Source organism: Mytilus edulis, chromosome 3, assembly GCF_963676685.1.
Source record: "Mytilus edulis chromosome 3, xbMytEdul2.2, whole genome shotgun sequence".
In the NCBI taxonomy this organism is placed as follows: Eukaryota; Metazoa; Mollusca; class Bivalvia; order Mytilida; family Mytilidae; genus Mytilus; species Mytilus edulis.
The window spans coordinates 72,192,200-72,209,326 of record NC_092346.1 but is presented as its reverse complement, the minus strand read 5'-3'; the positions used below and the strand labels follow the sequence as shown (position 1 = coordinate 72,209,326).

Sequence of the window (17,127 nt, the reverse complement as noted above, 5' to 3'; positions counted from 1 at the left end):
AATAAAATACATGGCAAAGAGTAGTATTAGGTATGAAGAACAGTCTAATAATTGATCTATATCTATATCTATTTCTTTAAAAAGATAAAACATATTTAAAGGTTGAAAAGGTATTAATATTTACCTACAAAGTTGATCTGTAAGTTGAAAATATTTATTGAAAGAGATAATAGTATGAAATATATATGAATATTATAATTATATTATATATAAAGTCATGCATAGTAAGAAAGAACCGACACCAAAGACTACTTTAACCAAAGACTACTTTCCTGTTTGACAGTTATATCCCGTATAACCAAGGGGACCAGTGCAGTTATATACATTTATGAGATCATTACATATAAAACTATGCTCACATAGATGACTGACATTATCAAGTCATTTTGTAATATTAATATGATGAATTTTATTCCGTGCAGATCTGTTTTATGCTTGATGGAGATGCTGTTCACCTATACACTGCCCTGAAAATAAAATATATTACAAAGAGGAGTATCAGTAAATTTTAAATTGAGAATGGAAATTGGGAATGTGTCAAACAGACAACAACCCGAGTCGACCAAAGAGCATAAAACAGTCGAAAACCATCTAATAATTGATCTATATCTATAAAAAGTGTAAAAAGATAGAGCACATTTTGAGGATGGAAGGTATTAATATTTACATACAAAGAGGATCCTTGAGTATATTTTAAAAGAGAAAATAGTATGACATATATGTATATTATAATTATGATATATTTAAGGTCATGCTTAATAAGAAAGCACCGTAACCGAAGACTACTTTCCTGATTGACAGTTATATCCCGTATGACCAGCAGGACAAGTACATTTGTACACATTAATGAGATTAAAATATATGTATATTATAATAATGATATATTAAAGGTCATGCGTAGTGAGAAAGAACCGACACCGAAGACTACTTGAACCGAAGACTACTTTCCTGTTTGACAGTTATATCCCGTAAAACCAGGGGGACACGTGCAATTATACACAGCAATAAGGTCATTACATTTACCACCATGCTCACACGGATTACTTGCACATTCATTTATATCTACAATAAAATCATTGAAAATTATATTCTAAATTTGCTATAATTTTGAGATTTTGAAACTAAAACTAAACAAATTAATAAACAGGCAAATTTAAACATATTTCACAACTATTAAAATTTAATGAGCATTTCAAAAACCAATTGTATCAATCATTTTCCTATTGTTTCTGTGTTTGTTTGTTTTATTCATCATGGACAATCTCATTTGATTTTTTTCTACTGTAATGTTATCAAAGTTATTAATTTTTATATCCTAAATGCGTCCTCCAACAATGCACCAGTTTAATTATTTTTTCAAATGTACAATAACCATACCAATATCACAGTTTGCTCCGCTATATCCACCAGAGCAGCTGCATTTGTACATATTTATTAAATCTATACATGTGCCGTTATGTTGACAAGGATTGGACGAACATTCATCGACATCTGAAAAATATCATTAAATAATAGTTTTTATTTTATTGTTTCCGAATACATTATCATCGATTATTTGAAAAGTTGCAAACGTAGAAAATATCTAGATAATTTGTTTTCATTTTGTCTGTTTAATGGAGGATAAAACACTTGTACTTTTACATATTGTCAAAACATTAAAAAAAATCTCATTTAAAACCAATTTGAGAGAATAAAGAAAAGAGTGCCAAACATCGTAATTTAAATGAATATACAGTACCTGTTGAACAATTTTTATCAACGTAGCCTGCCAAACATATACATTCATAGTCATTAACATGATCAATACACTTGATCTTATTTGCACATGGATTGGTTGCACACTCATCTATATCTAAAAAATAGAACAAAATACAGTAAAAATAATTTTCCCACATATTTGTTAATATTTGAAACGTTGAATGTGACATTTTGTTTGTGATACTATAGTATTACTGCATTAAAGACATATGAGAGGAGACTTAATTTGTTTTGTGAAGAAAAGACATTTATAACGACAATTTCAATGCGCACAACATGTATTTCTTGTGTTTACTTCATTACTCGAGCATTTGAATGTAATAAGATATCCAAAAAATTGTTGAAGATTTACTTTTACTGAGGGAGTTTCAACCTAATAATTGAGGATTTATACAATCCCCTCTTTTTGCGTTGACGCAATGCAATCGAAGTGATCCATAGATGCATATAATTTTAAAAATGTAACAATAAAGAAGATTTTCTCATATTTACTTTAAGCTATTATCTTTACAGTGTAAAATTGTATATGTCGCTTTTGTAAGTGTATGTGTGCTGTCGCATTGAAGTATATCTTTATATTGTTTTATATAATAAATAATACTACCTGTATCACAGTAAAAGCCTGTGAATCCTGAAGCACAGGAACAATTAAAACCATTGATCATGTCATTACATTTTCCGCTGTTTTTACATGGTCCACTTTGACATTCATCGATATCTGCAAAGAGATTTTTCCATAGTTCAAGGTAATTAAAATAACAGAATTTGTAAAGCTTAAAACCTTAATATTTTGTTACAAGCGGACGCAATGCATACTTCATGTTTCCGAGGTTCCGAATAGATCCATGATCATATACAGTTAACATACAGAAAATAAACTCATCACAGATACCAGGATTGAAATTTTATATATTTACGCCAGACACACGTTTCGTCTACAAAAGTCTTATCAGTGACGCTCGAATAAAAAAATGTTAAACAGGCCAAATAAAGAACGAATTTGAAGAGCTTTTAGGACCAAAAATTCCAAAAAGTTTTGCCAAAAACAGCTGAGGTAATCTATTCCTGAGGTAGAAAACAGAAGTGCTGACTACTGGGCTGGTGATACCCTTGGGGAAATAAATCTCCACCAGCAGTGGCATTGACCCAAGTTAAACCATATACCATTGTTTTCATCTTTTTTACTGATCGCATATACATAAATTGAAAACCATTTCAAAATGAACTACAATATTTCTGTCTTACTTACCAATCTGACAGTACACTCCAGAATAGCCTGACAAACAGTGGCATGTGTATCCATGTATACTATCTATACAAGTAGCTTCATTTGTACAGTTATTCTGCAAACACTCATCTACATCTATCAAAAATACAAATATACAAATGATTTTTTTTTCAATTGAGTCTTCATCAATACAGTTTGAAATCCATACGATGGCATCTAATTGCTTATATCGGCGTCATTTGAACTCTGGTGGTTAGTTGTCTCATTGATAATCAAACCCCATCTAAATATTTTTTAATATTTTAAACAATTCACCAATTCAAATGTTATCAATGTAATGAACATTTAAAAATTAAAACAGACATACATATTTCATTCTAATACAAACATTGACATACTCATTGGTCTCAAATTCATACCTGTTAGGTGTTTTGCATTTACAAATTATAATTGTTTAATGGAAATTTTTAAAACAAAAAGAAGGCTTTTTATAATTTGAATTATTCAATTTATACAATAAAAGAAAATAATATACACATCAGCAATTGTGAAAAGTTTTATTTGGGTCCTTCCAATACCTTCGTAGTTTTTGAGTTTACAAAAAATGTTGACGGTCAGACAAACGAAAGGCAGGACAAAGTGAAAATAATAAGACTTCTGCATTATCACTGCAGAGCCCTACTTACCTTTTTCGCAATCTTTCCCAGTATAACCAGGGAGACAGGTACAACTATAATCATTAACTAAATCATTACACTTTGAACCATGCTGGCAGGGTCTACTGAAACATTCGTTATTATCTGAAAAGGAAAAAACATTTGAAGTATTATATCTCAATTCGCAATGCTTTAATATGTGGATTCTGCTTTTAAAGAACGAAAGGTGAACGTTTCTTTAAATAAAAAACAATATGATAAATTAATATTGATTGTCTTACATTACCTGTATCACAATCAATCCCATAAAATCCAGGTGTACAATTGCAATGGTAGTTATTTACCAAGTCGGTACACGTTCCATTAACACATGGAGAACTATCACACTCTTGAAAATCTGCAAAAAATTAAAAAAAATCGTTTACAACCATCAACATTATTTCCTTGAAGTTCGGTACTTTTGATCTTTACTTTTTTCATGAGTCATTTTATCAAGATATATTGACAAAGAAATATGAATTATTTTCAATACCTTTATAAACTAAAGTTGTTTGATTAAAACATAAAATATCTGATCTTAATCAGAGGGTAAACAAAAAAATCATCAAAGATAACTGGCTTATAAACTTTGTACTGCTGACGACCGTTTCGTCTATACAAGACTCATTGGGGATGCTCGAATCAAAAAGGTAAAAGGGCAACTAAAATAAAAAGTTGAAAATTTAAATATTCCGAAAGATGTTAGAAATAAATCAAAGGTAACGTACTCTTGGTGTAAAAAGATCCTACATATTTTATACTATTGAAAGTATTTTTAAGCAGTCAAACAGTGTGTTTGTAATAGAGTGAGAGAGAGTTTTACCAGTTTCACAATTATATCCGACATAACCAGGTTTACAGTCACACGTGTAGTTGTTAACGTGATCTTGGCAATATCCACCATTCTGGCATGGAGAGGATTTGCATTCGTTTATTTCTGTAAATTAAACAATCAAGGTGTATGAAAAACACAACGAATTCAATAGTAAAAAAATATATATGTATATAGTGCATTATGACAATTTTGATCTGTAAAAGAAAAACACTAGTGCTGTAAGTTCTTCCACATTTATTTCATTGCTATCTGTGAAGGCCTATTTTTGTATTTTTGTATTGTCAAATCATACATTTTTACAAACATCATGGTTAATAAAGATAAGGAAACGAGTAAAAGTGAGTAAACAGCTTGTTTCCGGTACTAATTAGTTAATAGATTGCATTGTATGTTCATTCAAAGGGGGATATACTATTAAACTTGAATCTAATTTATAAAATATGTTTATACTAACAAGATGATCCTCTAAACCTCTTTGAAAACAAAAATAAAATATTGCACATATAATGTAGCTAAATACACATGTTTGATTTTTCTATCAATAGATAATACCAAGTAGCTATTCATTTCTTCCTAAAAACACGGTTTTTGTATGAAAAAAAAAGAATCGATTTTAAATAAGAGTTACATTTCTTTCGGATAAAGTATTGTTTTTTGGAAGTAAATTTAAACAACTGATAATAATACCATGCTGACAGTTATAACCATCGTAACCAGGAACACAGTTACAAGTATAGTTGTTCACCAAGTTATTACAGGTTGCACCATTCTCACAAGAATATCTTGCACACTCGTCAATATCTTTAAAATAAAACAATTCTATGTCTCAAATTTATTTTAAACATAATATAAGTATTTTGAAACTTCAAAGGATAATTTGTATGACAGCTTCCGACTTTTCAATTAGATGAAATCAAGGAGGAAATAATTTCAGTTAACAACGATGCGAGACGTCATTAATGTATAATCCCCTTAATTACAAAACTACCTTAAAGATGAAAATTAAACGATATCAAGGTATTTTTGTTTTTTTTAATCAGTTACTCTCATCAAATTCAAACAATCTCTAGTAATCAAGCTCATACACGCATGTATATAATCAGAAAGAGATAACAGTTACTTGTTTGGCATTTCTTTGATTTACTTTCTCCCAAATAGTCCTCCTTTTTAGATTTTTTTGATTATCATTTGCAGAATTGAAACTTCATATAAATTTGATGAATGAAATGGAGTACCATATTAAAGATAACGAAGATATGATACACGGACTGACTGAAACATGATTCCTAACATTAAACTGTTCTCAAATTCGTTTCATTTGTTGTACATATTCTTTAGATATGTTAATAAATATCTTTGATAGCATTTTGGTGCAGGTAAACGAATGAACATACTTTTCTACGAACCAAAAGCATCATTAACATAGTAGACAATGCTATGATATATGATATACATTTTGTACATTTTGGGTTGATAAATTAAAAAATATATTTTGAAATTAAGAACTTAAGCAAAAATGAATGTCTGTTATTTTAGGTATTCTTCACGGCCCTTTTGTCAATTCTTGTTAATCTTTGGATTTATGTACCCCGGCTTACACATTCTGCTTTTCTGATGAAAGTGACACATGATCATTTGCATGAATTTGTACTGTGGGATTTTTTTTTGTAGAAGTTTTCGCGTATGAATGAGTTCTGTATGTTCGACATTCATAATTCATATTATGAATAAAAACAATATTCTCAACTTTTAGAATAAAATCTTTCAAGACCTCAATATCAATAAAAAGAATACTTGAAAAAACAAATTCAGTTTACACTAAAATATACGAATGATATTTTCTGCAAAAAAAAGGTTTAACATTTAATTCCGTTACTGATGAGATAAAAACAAGAATGTGTCCCCAGTACACGGATGCCCCGTCCGCACTATCATTCTCTGTGTTCAGTGGACTGTAAAAATGGGGTAAAATCCCTAATTTGGCATTACAATTAAAAAGATCATATCATAGGGAACATGTGTACTAAGTTTCAAGTTGATTGGATTTCAACTTCATCAAAAACTACCTTGGCCAAAAACTTTAACCTGAAGCGGGACAGACGAACGAACAGACGGAAGGACGGACGTACGAACAAACCCACAGACCAGAAAACATAATGCCCATAAAATGGGGCATAACAACAGAAAGTAAATTATAGTGGTTACCTTTATCACAATTTGTTCCTGTATATCCTGGAGAACAACGACATCTATAACTGTTGATTTGGTCCTCACAAGTACCATTGTGACATGGGTTACTCAAACATTCATCAATTTCTGTAAAACATTAAATTATCACTATCGAGAGCAATACAAAGAAGGTATGAAAGCATTACAAATAAGAAATGATAATAATTCTTGTAAATGATTCAGTACTTTATCTTATATATTATATATTAATCTATATTTCATAGCAGTAAACACTACCAACTCATTGTGTAAGCAAGATCACATTTGTTGTTACAATATTTGCGAATAAGAAGTACTAGTACTAGTATTACTATCCAGCTAAAAAGTCCCTATTTATCGTCTTTAACTTTGAAGAATGTGTCTTGTCGACAGTTATTGCTTGTCAAAAGTAATATGATGTGTTCAATAGCGTAGAAGAACATCTCGAACTTACTCATCATTTTAGTTCATCCGGGATAGTGGCAGGATTCTTGCTGCTCCATCTTTGGTTTTGTTCGTTATGTGTTATATTTTGTAGAAAACTACATTGTTATCATTTCTTTATTGATGCGAAGCATCTTCATAATGATTGCTCTTTAGTATCGAGATTTTAACAAATATAAAGACTGTGAAACCGAATTAATCATACATTTGATATTCTTTCGTTATATATAGGTACAGCGATAATGGGTTTTACTAACAATGTAAACATTTTATACAACTAATTTTGGAAGTTGAGTACATATGCTCAAATTGTTAAGTAGACTGATGTTATTTTCGTTTAGCAAAAGAACCTATTCAATTACCTATTCTTCCTGCATTTCTTATCGTCAAGCTGAGAAAAATACGATCCAAACAATTTCAAATACATCTGTATGACAAATTAAATTTAACTACATATTTGTTCTTAAAATTACAAACCTATGGTACAGTTATAGTCAGTGTAACCAGGCAAACAGGTACATGTATACAAGTTGATCAAGTCATTACATGTGGCTCCATTCTTACAAGGACCTCTTGCACATTCGTTGATATCTGTTATAAAAATTGAATTTTAAATCGGATCAGTTTGGTACATGGTCATGCAAAGTAATGATTTAAAGTCACAATAAATCTGACAAGAATGTGTCCATAGTACACGAATGCCCCACTCGCACTATCATTTTCTATGTTTAGTAGAGGACCGTGAAATTGGGGTAAAAACTCTTATTTGACATTTAAATCAGAAAGATCATATCATAAGGAACATGTATACTAAGTTTCAAGTTGATTGGACTTCAACTTCATCAAAAACTACCTTGACCAAAAACTTTAATCTGAAATTTGCAGTATCATTTTCTATGTTCAGTGAACCGTGAAATTGGGGTCAAAACTCTAATTTGGCATTAAAGTTAGAAAGATCATATCATAGAGAACATGTGTACTAAGTTTCAAGTTGATTGGATTTCAACTTCATCAAAAACTACCTTGGCCAAAAACTTTAACCTGAAGCGGGACAGACGAACGAACAGACGGAAGGACGGACGTACGAACAAACCCACAGACCAGAAACATAATGCCCCTCTACTTTCGTAGGTGGGGCATAAAAATCACATACTTGAAATCTATCAAAAATAGAATCAGAAACATTGAAAACATAAGGTATTGATAACCTATATTACACATACATACCTGTTTCACAATCAATTCCAGTGTACCCTGAATCGCAAACACAAATGTATCCATTGATTTGATCTACACATGTACCGTTGTTCAAACAAGGATTAACGGAACATTCGTTTATATCTGCATAAAGAAAATTTTTCATTTTATAAGAGACTGCATCATCAGGTCTGCAAAATAGACAGCTACAGAATACAATCTTTTGATGAAAATGTATCGAAACAATTTCTTACATTCTGACACCATTTTCGGGGTGTCGGCTATGGAATTTACGTTGTTGTAGCATGCTAAAAGCGAAATAAACTCAAAGAGATCAAGGTTAGTAAATATATCAAAGTTTATTTTTTGAGAATTGTGAGCACCACCTAATGTATTGCAAGGAAGGTACCGACACATTGTTCATTTTTAGCAGCAGAAGCAGAATTCCGCATAGTTTTGGGTTTGTTTTCCTAACAACCATCCTCATTCGTGTTCTTTGTTGCATGTTTTTTTTAAAAATTCAAATTTGAATTTCAGGATATATACAAAGGCAATAGTAGTATACCGCTATTCAAACTCATAAATCCATGGACAAAAAACAAAATCGGGGTAACAAACTAAAACTGAGGGAAACGCATTAAATATAAGAGGAGAACAACGAAACAACACTACAATGTAACACACACAGAAACGGACCAAGCAATAGACAAAATCCCACGAGAATAACAAATATAACATCAAAACTAAATACATGAATCTGGGATAGACAAGTAATGTGACACGTCTTATCGCAATGTGAATTTACACTCAAAAATAAGAGAAAACAAACGACGCAACGTTAAAATGTAACACACACGGAAACGAACTATAATATAACAATGGCCATATTCCTGACTTGGTACAGGACATTTTTAAAGAAAAAAAATGGCGGGTTGAACCTGGTTTTGTGGCATGCCAGACCTCCCCTTTTAAAGCCATGTGAAATATAACATTACGATGACAACTCAACACCACAGGACTACAATATAAATAAATTGGAGAATACAATTGACAAAGAAACACACGAACAACAGTCAACAAAAGGCAACAAGTTGAAAATTTTAATACGCCAGAAGTGTATTTTATCCACACAAGATCTACTAGTGATGCCCAGATACAAAAGTTTGAAAGCCGAAACAAGCACAAAGTCGAACAGCATCGAGGACCAAAAGATAAAAAAAGTTGTGCCAAAAACGGCCAGGGTTTTCTGTTAGTTACCAGAACATCCTTATCATTTAGAACAATTTATACTTTTGTAAACAGTAAATTTATAAAATTAATAAACAAAAGCTGTACATGATAGAACTGAAATATTAACTAGTTACAGGAAACAACTGAAATACATGAATTACTGTTTGGAGACATGTCTCCATTTATTGTATATCATCTTATCAGATAGACAAAATATGTTTCATTTCTTGCTGCTTTGCCTTCATCGGTAACTGGTGCTATCATAAATAAAGGCAACAGTAGTATACTGTTGTTCAAAAGTCATAAACTGCTTTAGACTGTTTGTCTTTTTTCATTTTTAGCCATGGCGTTGTCAGTTTATTTTTAGATTTATGAGTTTGACTTTTGTATCTTTCGTCCCTCTTTTAGAATTGAACGTATCCTCCTACTGATAAATTCAAATATATATCAATATTTACTTATAAAACATTACTGAGTACCTGTAGAACAATTTTTGTCTGTATATCCAGAATGACAAACACAGTCATAATCATTAATTTTGTCTATACAGCGACCACCGTATTGACATGGTTGGTTTGAACACTCATCTATATCTGAAACACATCTGAAGTTGTCAGATCACAATGTCGGTCAATTTGAGATTTGAGCATACATGTATGTCAATATAAAACACTTTGGCAAATTTATACCAAATTTTAAGAAAACCAGGTTATGTGAATACATTTTGATTTTTATCGCTTTATGATAATATTCTACTCTTCAACTTTTATTTTATTTGGTTTTTCAAATTTTGTATTCGAGTATCATTGATGAGTTTCCTGTAGACACAAGCCAAGCTTTGAGTACACAATCTTAAACCTGGTATCTATGATGAATTTCATTCTAATATCTTATTTGCCCCTAAACAAAGATTTTCTGAAAAATAGTTTTATAGGCTTTATGTTCTTAGGCTAGAAAGTTTAAGTTTTTTCTTCACACTTTCTTTGTTTCATTTTTGCATGTTTTACAAATGTAAATTTGGATTAGCAGAAATATTAGAAAACAAAGACTGTCGTTTGCCCGTCAAAAATAATGTTTTCTTTTTTTTAAGTTTAGGATTGATTTATTGTTTTTGAGTAAATGTGATTTTTTTTCAACCTCTTCATTTTACATTTTTTGGACTTAACAAAAGACTTCCCCTTTTATTTATTTTTTATTCTTTTCTGCTTAAAGTTCAATAGCGCAATACCGACGGATACAGGGTATTATGGAAAAATAATGATTTCTAATTATGTACTTACTTCCATCACAATTCCGTCCACTATAGCCAGGTAAACAGGAACAGTTGTAATTATTGATCAAGTCATGACACATTCCTCCATTTATACACGGACTACTTTCGCATTCATCAATATCTTGAAGTGAAAAACAAGAATCAAAATTAAAAATCAAAATTAAAAATCAAAATTAAAATTAAAACAAAAGAAACAACACTTTTATATCGATATAAGGGTTTTTCATTAGTCTTAAATACAATATTCTTCAAAATATCTTTTTTGTCGCAATGGTAAAGGTTAAAAGTTGCAAAAGTGCAATATTAGGCAATGATAAGAAAATGTTGTTAACACTAAAAATCCTTCATAACAATAAAAGTACCTGTTTCACAAAAGTTTTCAGTATATCCCGAGGAACACTGACAGACAAATCCGTTCACCTGGTCATGACAGGTAGAACTATGCTGGCAAGGAGAACTGTCGCATTCATCAATATCTATTCAAAATGGCATGTTATGTAAAAATAAGGAGTCATGAACATGTATCTATATATCAAAAACAGAATTTGTATGCAAAACACATATATAATTAACCTTTTATTTTTGTCTGATCTCATCTTCGTCAGACATGCATTTCTACAGACTATACAGATTTATGTGAGTTAATTGCAATTAAACAAATTTTACAAAATTTATCAAGGTAAACTTATGTAACTATATCAATAAAGTGTGAAATTGATACTTACGTATGTATTTCTACCCTGTAGTTCGATGAATAGCATTCCAATTTCAAGCATAAAACAAAACTGATTATAGCCAGAATGTTTCAACAAATGAATATTTTGATATATCCAAAAAAAAATATCAAGCAAAGGTAGGGGAAATATTTGATAAACAACTTCTTGGATTACATTCATTTAAGTATTCAAAAGAATGACCAGTGCTGACGAAAATTAACTCAAATGATTATCCATACAAACCATGAGAACAATTGTATCCCGTATAACCAGGTAGACAGGTACATGTGTATAAGTTTATCAAATCATTGCATATGGCTCCATTTTTACACGGATTTCTGGCACATTCATTAATATCTATAATGTAAATTTACCTTAGTTATTTTCAAAACAACTAAAAATAAATGACAGTACAAGACATAACGCTGATGGAGCCACATAATTTGAATACAACTAAGTTTTGCAAGGGTGAAACATATGTACAAAACATATGACGTGTAGATTAACATTATTGTAAAAGCACACTGAAACCTGAAATTAAAGGACATATTTCTAATGACACAGGGTAATATATGGAAGCTTAATATGCAAATAAAAAATATTTAATGAACGCAAAATAAGCAATGTATGAAGAATGGATGGCTGTGTTTGACGTCCGGTGCCTAAATGAAGACATACTAATGACTAAAACGTGATAGTGCGATATGAATCCCGTCACTGTGTTATTGTTCTATGATAATTTTTGCATTCTTGCCTCCCATTTTTGCTAATATGCTTTGTCTATTATGTCTTTTTATGTTTCCTTTTTACATATGACTTGGCTATATACTTATACATCCCGTCATTGTGTTATTGTTGTATCATAATTGTTGTATTCTTGTCTTTCATTTTTGCGCATAGTAATAAGCTTGGTCTATATGCATTTTTGTGTTTCTTTTTAACATCTGACGTGGCTCTGTACTTATACATGCCGTCATTGTGTTATTGTTCTATGAAACTTTTTGTATTGTTATATTTCATTTTTGCTAAACTGCTTTGTCTATATGCCTTTTTGTGTTTCTTTGCTAAATAATTATATATGTACTTTTGCATCCCGTCATTGTGTTATTGTGCCAATGTTTGTTTACGTCTTTGTTTGTTTTTATAATGAGTAAAAGAATCAAACAATGTTGACCTATTTTTGACATATTTACCTGTTATGTTTGTTTGTTAAGCTCACACATCGTTGCCAATATAATGGGATTTGATGCGACTGTCATGCTAGCGAGAGGTTAAGCAAGCTATAAAACCAGCTTTAACCTATCATTTTCTACTTTAAAAATGCCTGTACCGAGTCAGGAATACGACAGTTGTTGTCCATTCGTTTGATGTGTTTCAGCTTTTGATTTTGGCATTTGATTATGGAATTTCCGTTTTGAATTTTCTTTGGAGATCAGAATCTTTTGTGAATTTACTTTTTGTAAAAGACTCGGATTTTTAACGTGCTATTTATCAAGAAAGAAGCCAACAGAACCACATGTCAACCATACTCGGACACACTACGAAACCATCAAGCTCCAATTAAACTAGCAGAAACCAGAAACATTCTGGGCATAACTTCAATAAAGCTTTTATGAAAATGTTGTTTTTTTTTGTTTTTTTTTTCATAATATGAATATAACGCTGTTCGAAGCAATTTTTTTATATTGTACATTTACAAAGGAGTAGGTCCGGTAAGGGCCAATTTTGGCCTCAAATTTCAGGTTCATCTAACAAAAGATTTTGGACACTTTTTAAACTCTTAAGTGTCTATTGCAATTGATTCGATTAGTTTTTGTGAAAGATTTTAACTGAATTATTCATCAAAAACGCTCCAATTCAAGCTTAAATATGAAAAATCTATCAAATATGCAAAAAAACGTCAATTTTCAGATAGCTTTTGTCAAAAATAAAAGTGGCCGCATCCGTGTTCATCCTCAACCTTTATATATGTTATGTATTATCGTCAAATACAACTTACATTTCAATATTATGAATGAACACGAATGCGGCCACTTTCATTTAGGACGGAAACCATGTAATATTTAACTAAAATTGTGAGGATTTCAGTAATTTAGCATGACTTTATGATGCTAGTACCCGATATATGTGCATTGTATTGTCAAAAACTGCCAATATTTATGTAGCAGAAGCATTATACTTTCCAATGAATAGCTAATAGATTACATTTTCACAATTTTGTAAAACTGTTATATTTTGGGGCCAAAAAGGGGTCTTACTGAACCTTCTCCTTTACAAATGTCATAAATGTACAGGCATCTTAGAAATTTTGTCAAGCATATAAAACCTACTCGTTTTTAAAGTATGTGGCACAAAATACCTGTTTCACAATTTATTCCATTATATCCCAAATCACAATTACATGTATAACCATTTATCTGATCTAGACATGTGCCATTGTTTAAACATGGATTACTGGAGCATTCGATTATATCTGAAAAATAAAAAAACGTGTCACAAAATGCGAAACTCTAAATTGATTACTTTTTTATTAAGGATTTTCTTATCCCAGGAATAGATTACCTTAGCCGTATTTGGCACATCTATTTGGCAATTTTGGGTCCTCAATGCTCTTCAACTTTGTACTTGTTTGGCTTTATAGCTATTTTGATCTGAACGTCACTGATGAGTCATATGTAGAAGAAACGCGCATCTGGCGTATTAAATTATAATCCTAGTATCTATTTGATAACTATTTTATTTGTCTTACTGATAAAAGACTTATTTCTTGTTGGTGTAACAAAGCACCTATTTTCCTGACAAAGTAGTTCTACTTTGGAGGAAAAGAAATAAGCCCAAGAGGAATTTTATCAATCAGTCAAATGGCTAAATTTAAAATAATTATTACATCATGACTCAATATATATGAACTCTCTGTTGATTAATAGCGCTTGGTTTTGTCAGTTTTTATGGGCCTCCCTTTTTGGAATGTCCGGCAGCGCAAAATATTTGTTATACTTTTTTGTATTTAAGTATTGCATAGACAATAATGATTGGAAATTGAAAAAAAACTGTCATTCACAAAGAGGATGAAACTAAAATTTAATATTGATACTACAACAGAAAAAGCATCATCAGAAGGTTTCAATACGAATGTCAAACATATAGAAAACCTTAGATTATTTGCAAATTAGTACTAAAATTTAACTTGACATTTTACATTTATATATAAAAAAAAATGAAACAGATTAGAAAAGAATTCTACATTACCTGTAGAACAATTCTTATCTGTATATCCTGCATGACAAATACAGTCGTAGTCGTTGATTTTATCAATGCAACGTCCTCCATGTTGACAAGGCACAGATGAGCATTCATCCACGTCTGTTGTGGAAAAAGGTTTATATCATAAATTATTCGTTATTCGTATTTATCTCTCTAAATATATTACGTACAAGTACAATTGATATGCATATAATGCTGGTGTTCTTCCATTACAGCAAACCATTAGCAAGACAAAAATCGACACCAGAAGCAAAGACAAATACAGCAATTGAAGCTATAAGATATTCGTTTATATTTAGGTATGTTGAAACAAGTTTATTGTTTTATTCAGTTTATCTATACGCACATTAAGATTTTTCTCTAGATAGAAACAAGAAAGTTTACTATTGCCTATCTGTTTTGTTGTCAAGTAACATTTTTTGTCACTGTACTTTCAAGAATGAATGGTTATTGATTGCATAATACTCTAAAACAATTTAACTTAACTTACTGCCATCACAATTTCGTCCACTATAACCAGGTAGACAGGAACAGTTGTAATTATTTATGAGGTCATTACAAGTTCCACCATTTATACATGGAGCACCTTGACACTCGTTTATGTCTGAAAAAGATGTCGCATTATTATCTACTGCTTAGCTATATAATTGAAATAACATCTGAACTATAACAATGCACGTTGTGTTTTAAAAAAAGGGTTACACTTTGTTGCATGTATCGATTTGCTATTTTATCTTACAAGATGATCAATGGACATAATCACCTGTTTCACAGAATGTCCCGCTATATCCTGGTACACACTGACAGCTGTATCTATTAACCTGGTCGTGACAGGTAGCACCATGTTGACATGGAGAACTATAACATTCATCAATATCTGAAAAAAAAATGGAAAATGAAAAAACTTTGTTTGCTGGTATACTCATAATTGTTTTAAGATTGTATTAATAACATTATAGACTTAAATATACTTGTTTTTACAGATCTTTGATATTTGTCATTCAACAAATGATTTTCCGTTTTGAATTTTCCTTTGAGTTCGTTTTTTTTTTCTTTTCTTTTTTTACTAATTATGTCAAGTAGGTGTTTTACCTTCTTTCACAGTTATAAAAAAGTGAAAGGTACTTTCTTCGTTTAACAATTCATCACTATATTGGTTTGTTTGATATTATGTAGTGTTTTTATATCTTGGGATTTTTAATTAATATAACTAATTATAAAATATATTATCGATAAATGATTCAATTATGTATTTAAATCGGAATCAGAAATCTAAAACTTACCATGAGTGCAGTTATATCCAGTGTAACCAGGTAAACATGTGCAAGTATATTTATCAATCAGGTTATTACATACTGCGCCATTTTTACATGGACCTCCAGCACATTCATTTATATCTGGAAATTAAAAAAAACATAGTAGTGCTAAGTTTGGTTGTTTAAACTGTATTTGATCTTATAATTTTTATTCAAATTTCGTAAAACAGACGAGACACAGGTAACCATAGTTAAAATTTAGAAGTAAACAACTGGACATTTAATTACACGACAGTAGCGAGTACAGTTTAATTCTGCTTTCATTTTTAGTTTGATTTCATACATGATTTTCTCGTGAATTACCAAATAATAATTGGCTAGTAATATCCTTTAACATTTTTTTAACATAGATTATGACTTCTCACAAAGCAATTCAAAGGATCGTGATTATGTTAAACGCAACTTTTCCATATTTCCTGAGATTAAGATTGCCGTCAGTCTGCCTCGTATCATGACTTTCATTCAAAATTTGAATAAAAAAGATCCAGTTGACATCTTAACTTAAAAATAATTAGATGATTACATCTTTCCATTGTAAACCTTCTAATTTTTTTTGTAGCTACTTTCCAGCCTCGCCTTCATATGAAGTTATTTTTCACCGTTTATACGATAAACTAGATTATCCGTTCCATATTATGCTGATCATGATAGAGCATTTGTGTTTTATAGGAAAATATGTAATCTAGGGTTCCGATTATTAAATTTGAAGTCATTCCTTCGAAAGTTCTCGCCTTTTGTTGACCATTATTCTTTATACATATGTGTTATTGATGCCATCGGATATGTTATATTTGTCATCGTAGCAATCTGTTGCTTGATTCTAACATTCTGGAACGCTACTTTTATCGGTGGTTTATTTTTCCCAAAACACATAATGGTTGCTATTACTGGAGAAAAATCTTCTCACCCCTTCGGATCTTCTCAGATAAACTCCGGTAGTCAGTGCGTTATTTTTTATGTAAT

General features: G+C 30.8%; 2 protein-coding genes across 2 annotated transcripts in view; both read right to left on the bottom strand.

Annotated features, from left to right (window-relative positions):
- LOC139517338 (neurogenic locus notch homolog protein 1-like) overlaps window positions 1-17,127 on the bottom strand; it is an 82,759-nt gene that overhangs the window by 14,408 nt on the left and 51,224 nt on the right. The window contains exons 47-52 of the mRNA XM_071308271.1: window positions 16,132-16,245; window positions 15,612-15,725; window positions 15,339-15,452; window positions 14,834-14,947; window positions 13,944-14,057; window positions 11,828-11,941 (exon numbers count right to left, since the gene is read on the bottom strand). Of these exons, the coding sequence (XP_071164372.1) occupies window positions 11,828-11,941; window positions 13,944-14,057; window positions 14,834-14,947; window positions 15,339-15,452; window positions 15,612-15,725; window positions 16,132-16,245 (684 nt within the window). The remainder of the gene's footprint in view (window positions 1-11,827; window positions 11,942-13,943; window positions 14,058-14,833; window positions 14,948-15,338; window positions 15,453-15,611; window positions 15,726-16,131; window positions 16,246-17,127) is intronic.
- On the bottom strand, window positions 590-10,948 carry LOC139518177 (fibropellin-1-like). Its single transcript, XM_071309866.1, has 13 exons — window positions 10,876-10,948; window positions 8,396-8,509; window positions 7,646-7,759; window positions 6,722-6,832; window positions 5,204-5,317; window positions 4,505-4,618; window positions 3,929-4,039; window positions 3,673-3,786; window positions 3,008-3,121; window positions 2,363-2,476; window positions 1,739-1,852; window positions 1,378-1,491; window positions 590-1,062 (listed from the first exon to the last, which is right to left on the bottom strand). The coding sequence occupies exons 1-13, from the start codon at window positions 10,946-10,948 to the stop codon at window positions 941-943; spliced, it is 1,443 nt and encodes a 480-aa protein (XP_071165967.1). The 3' UTR covers window positions 590-940.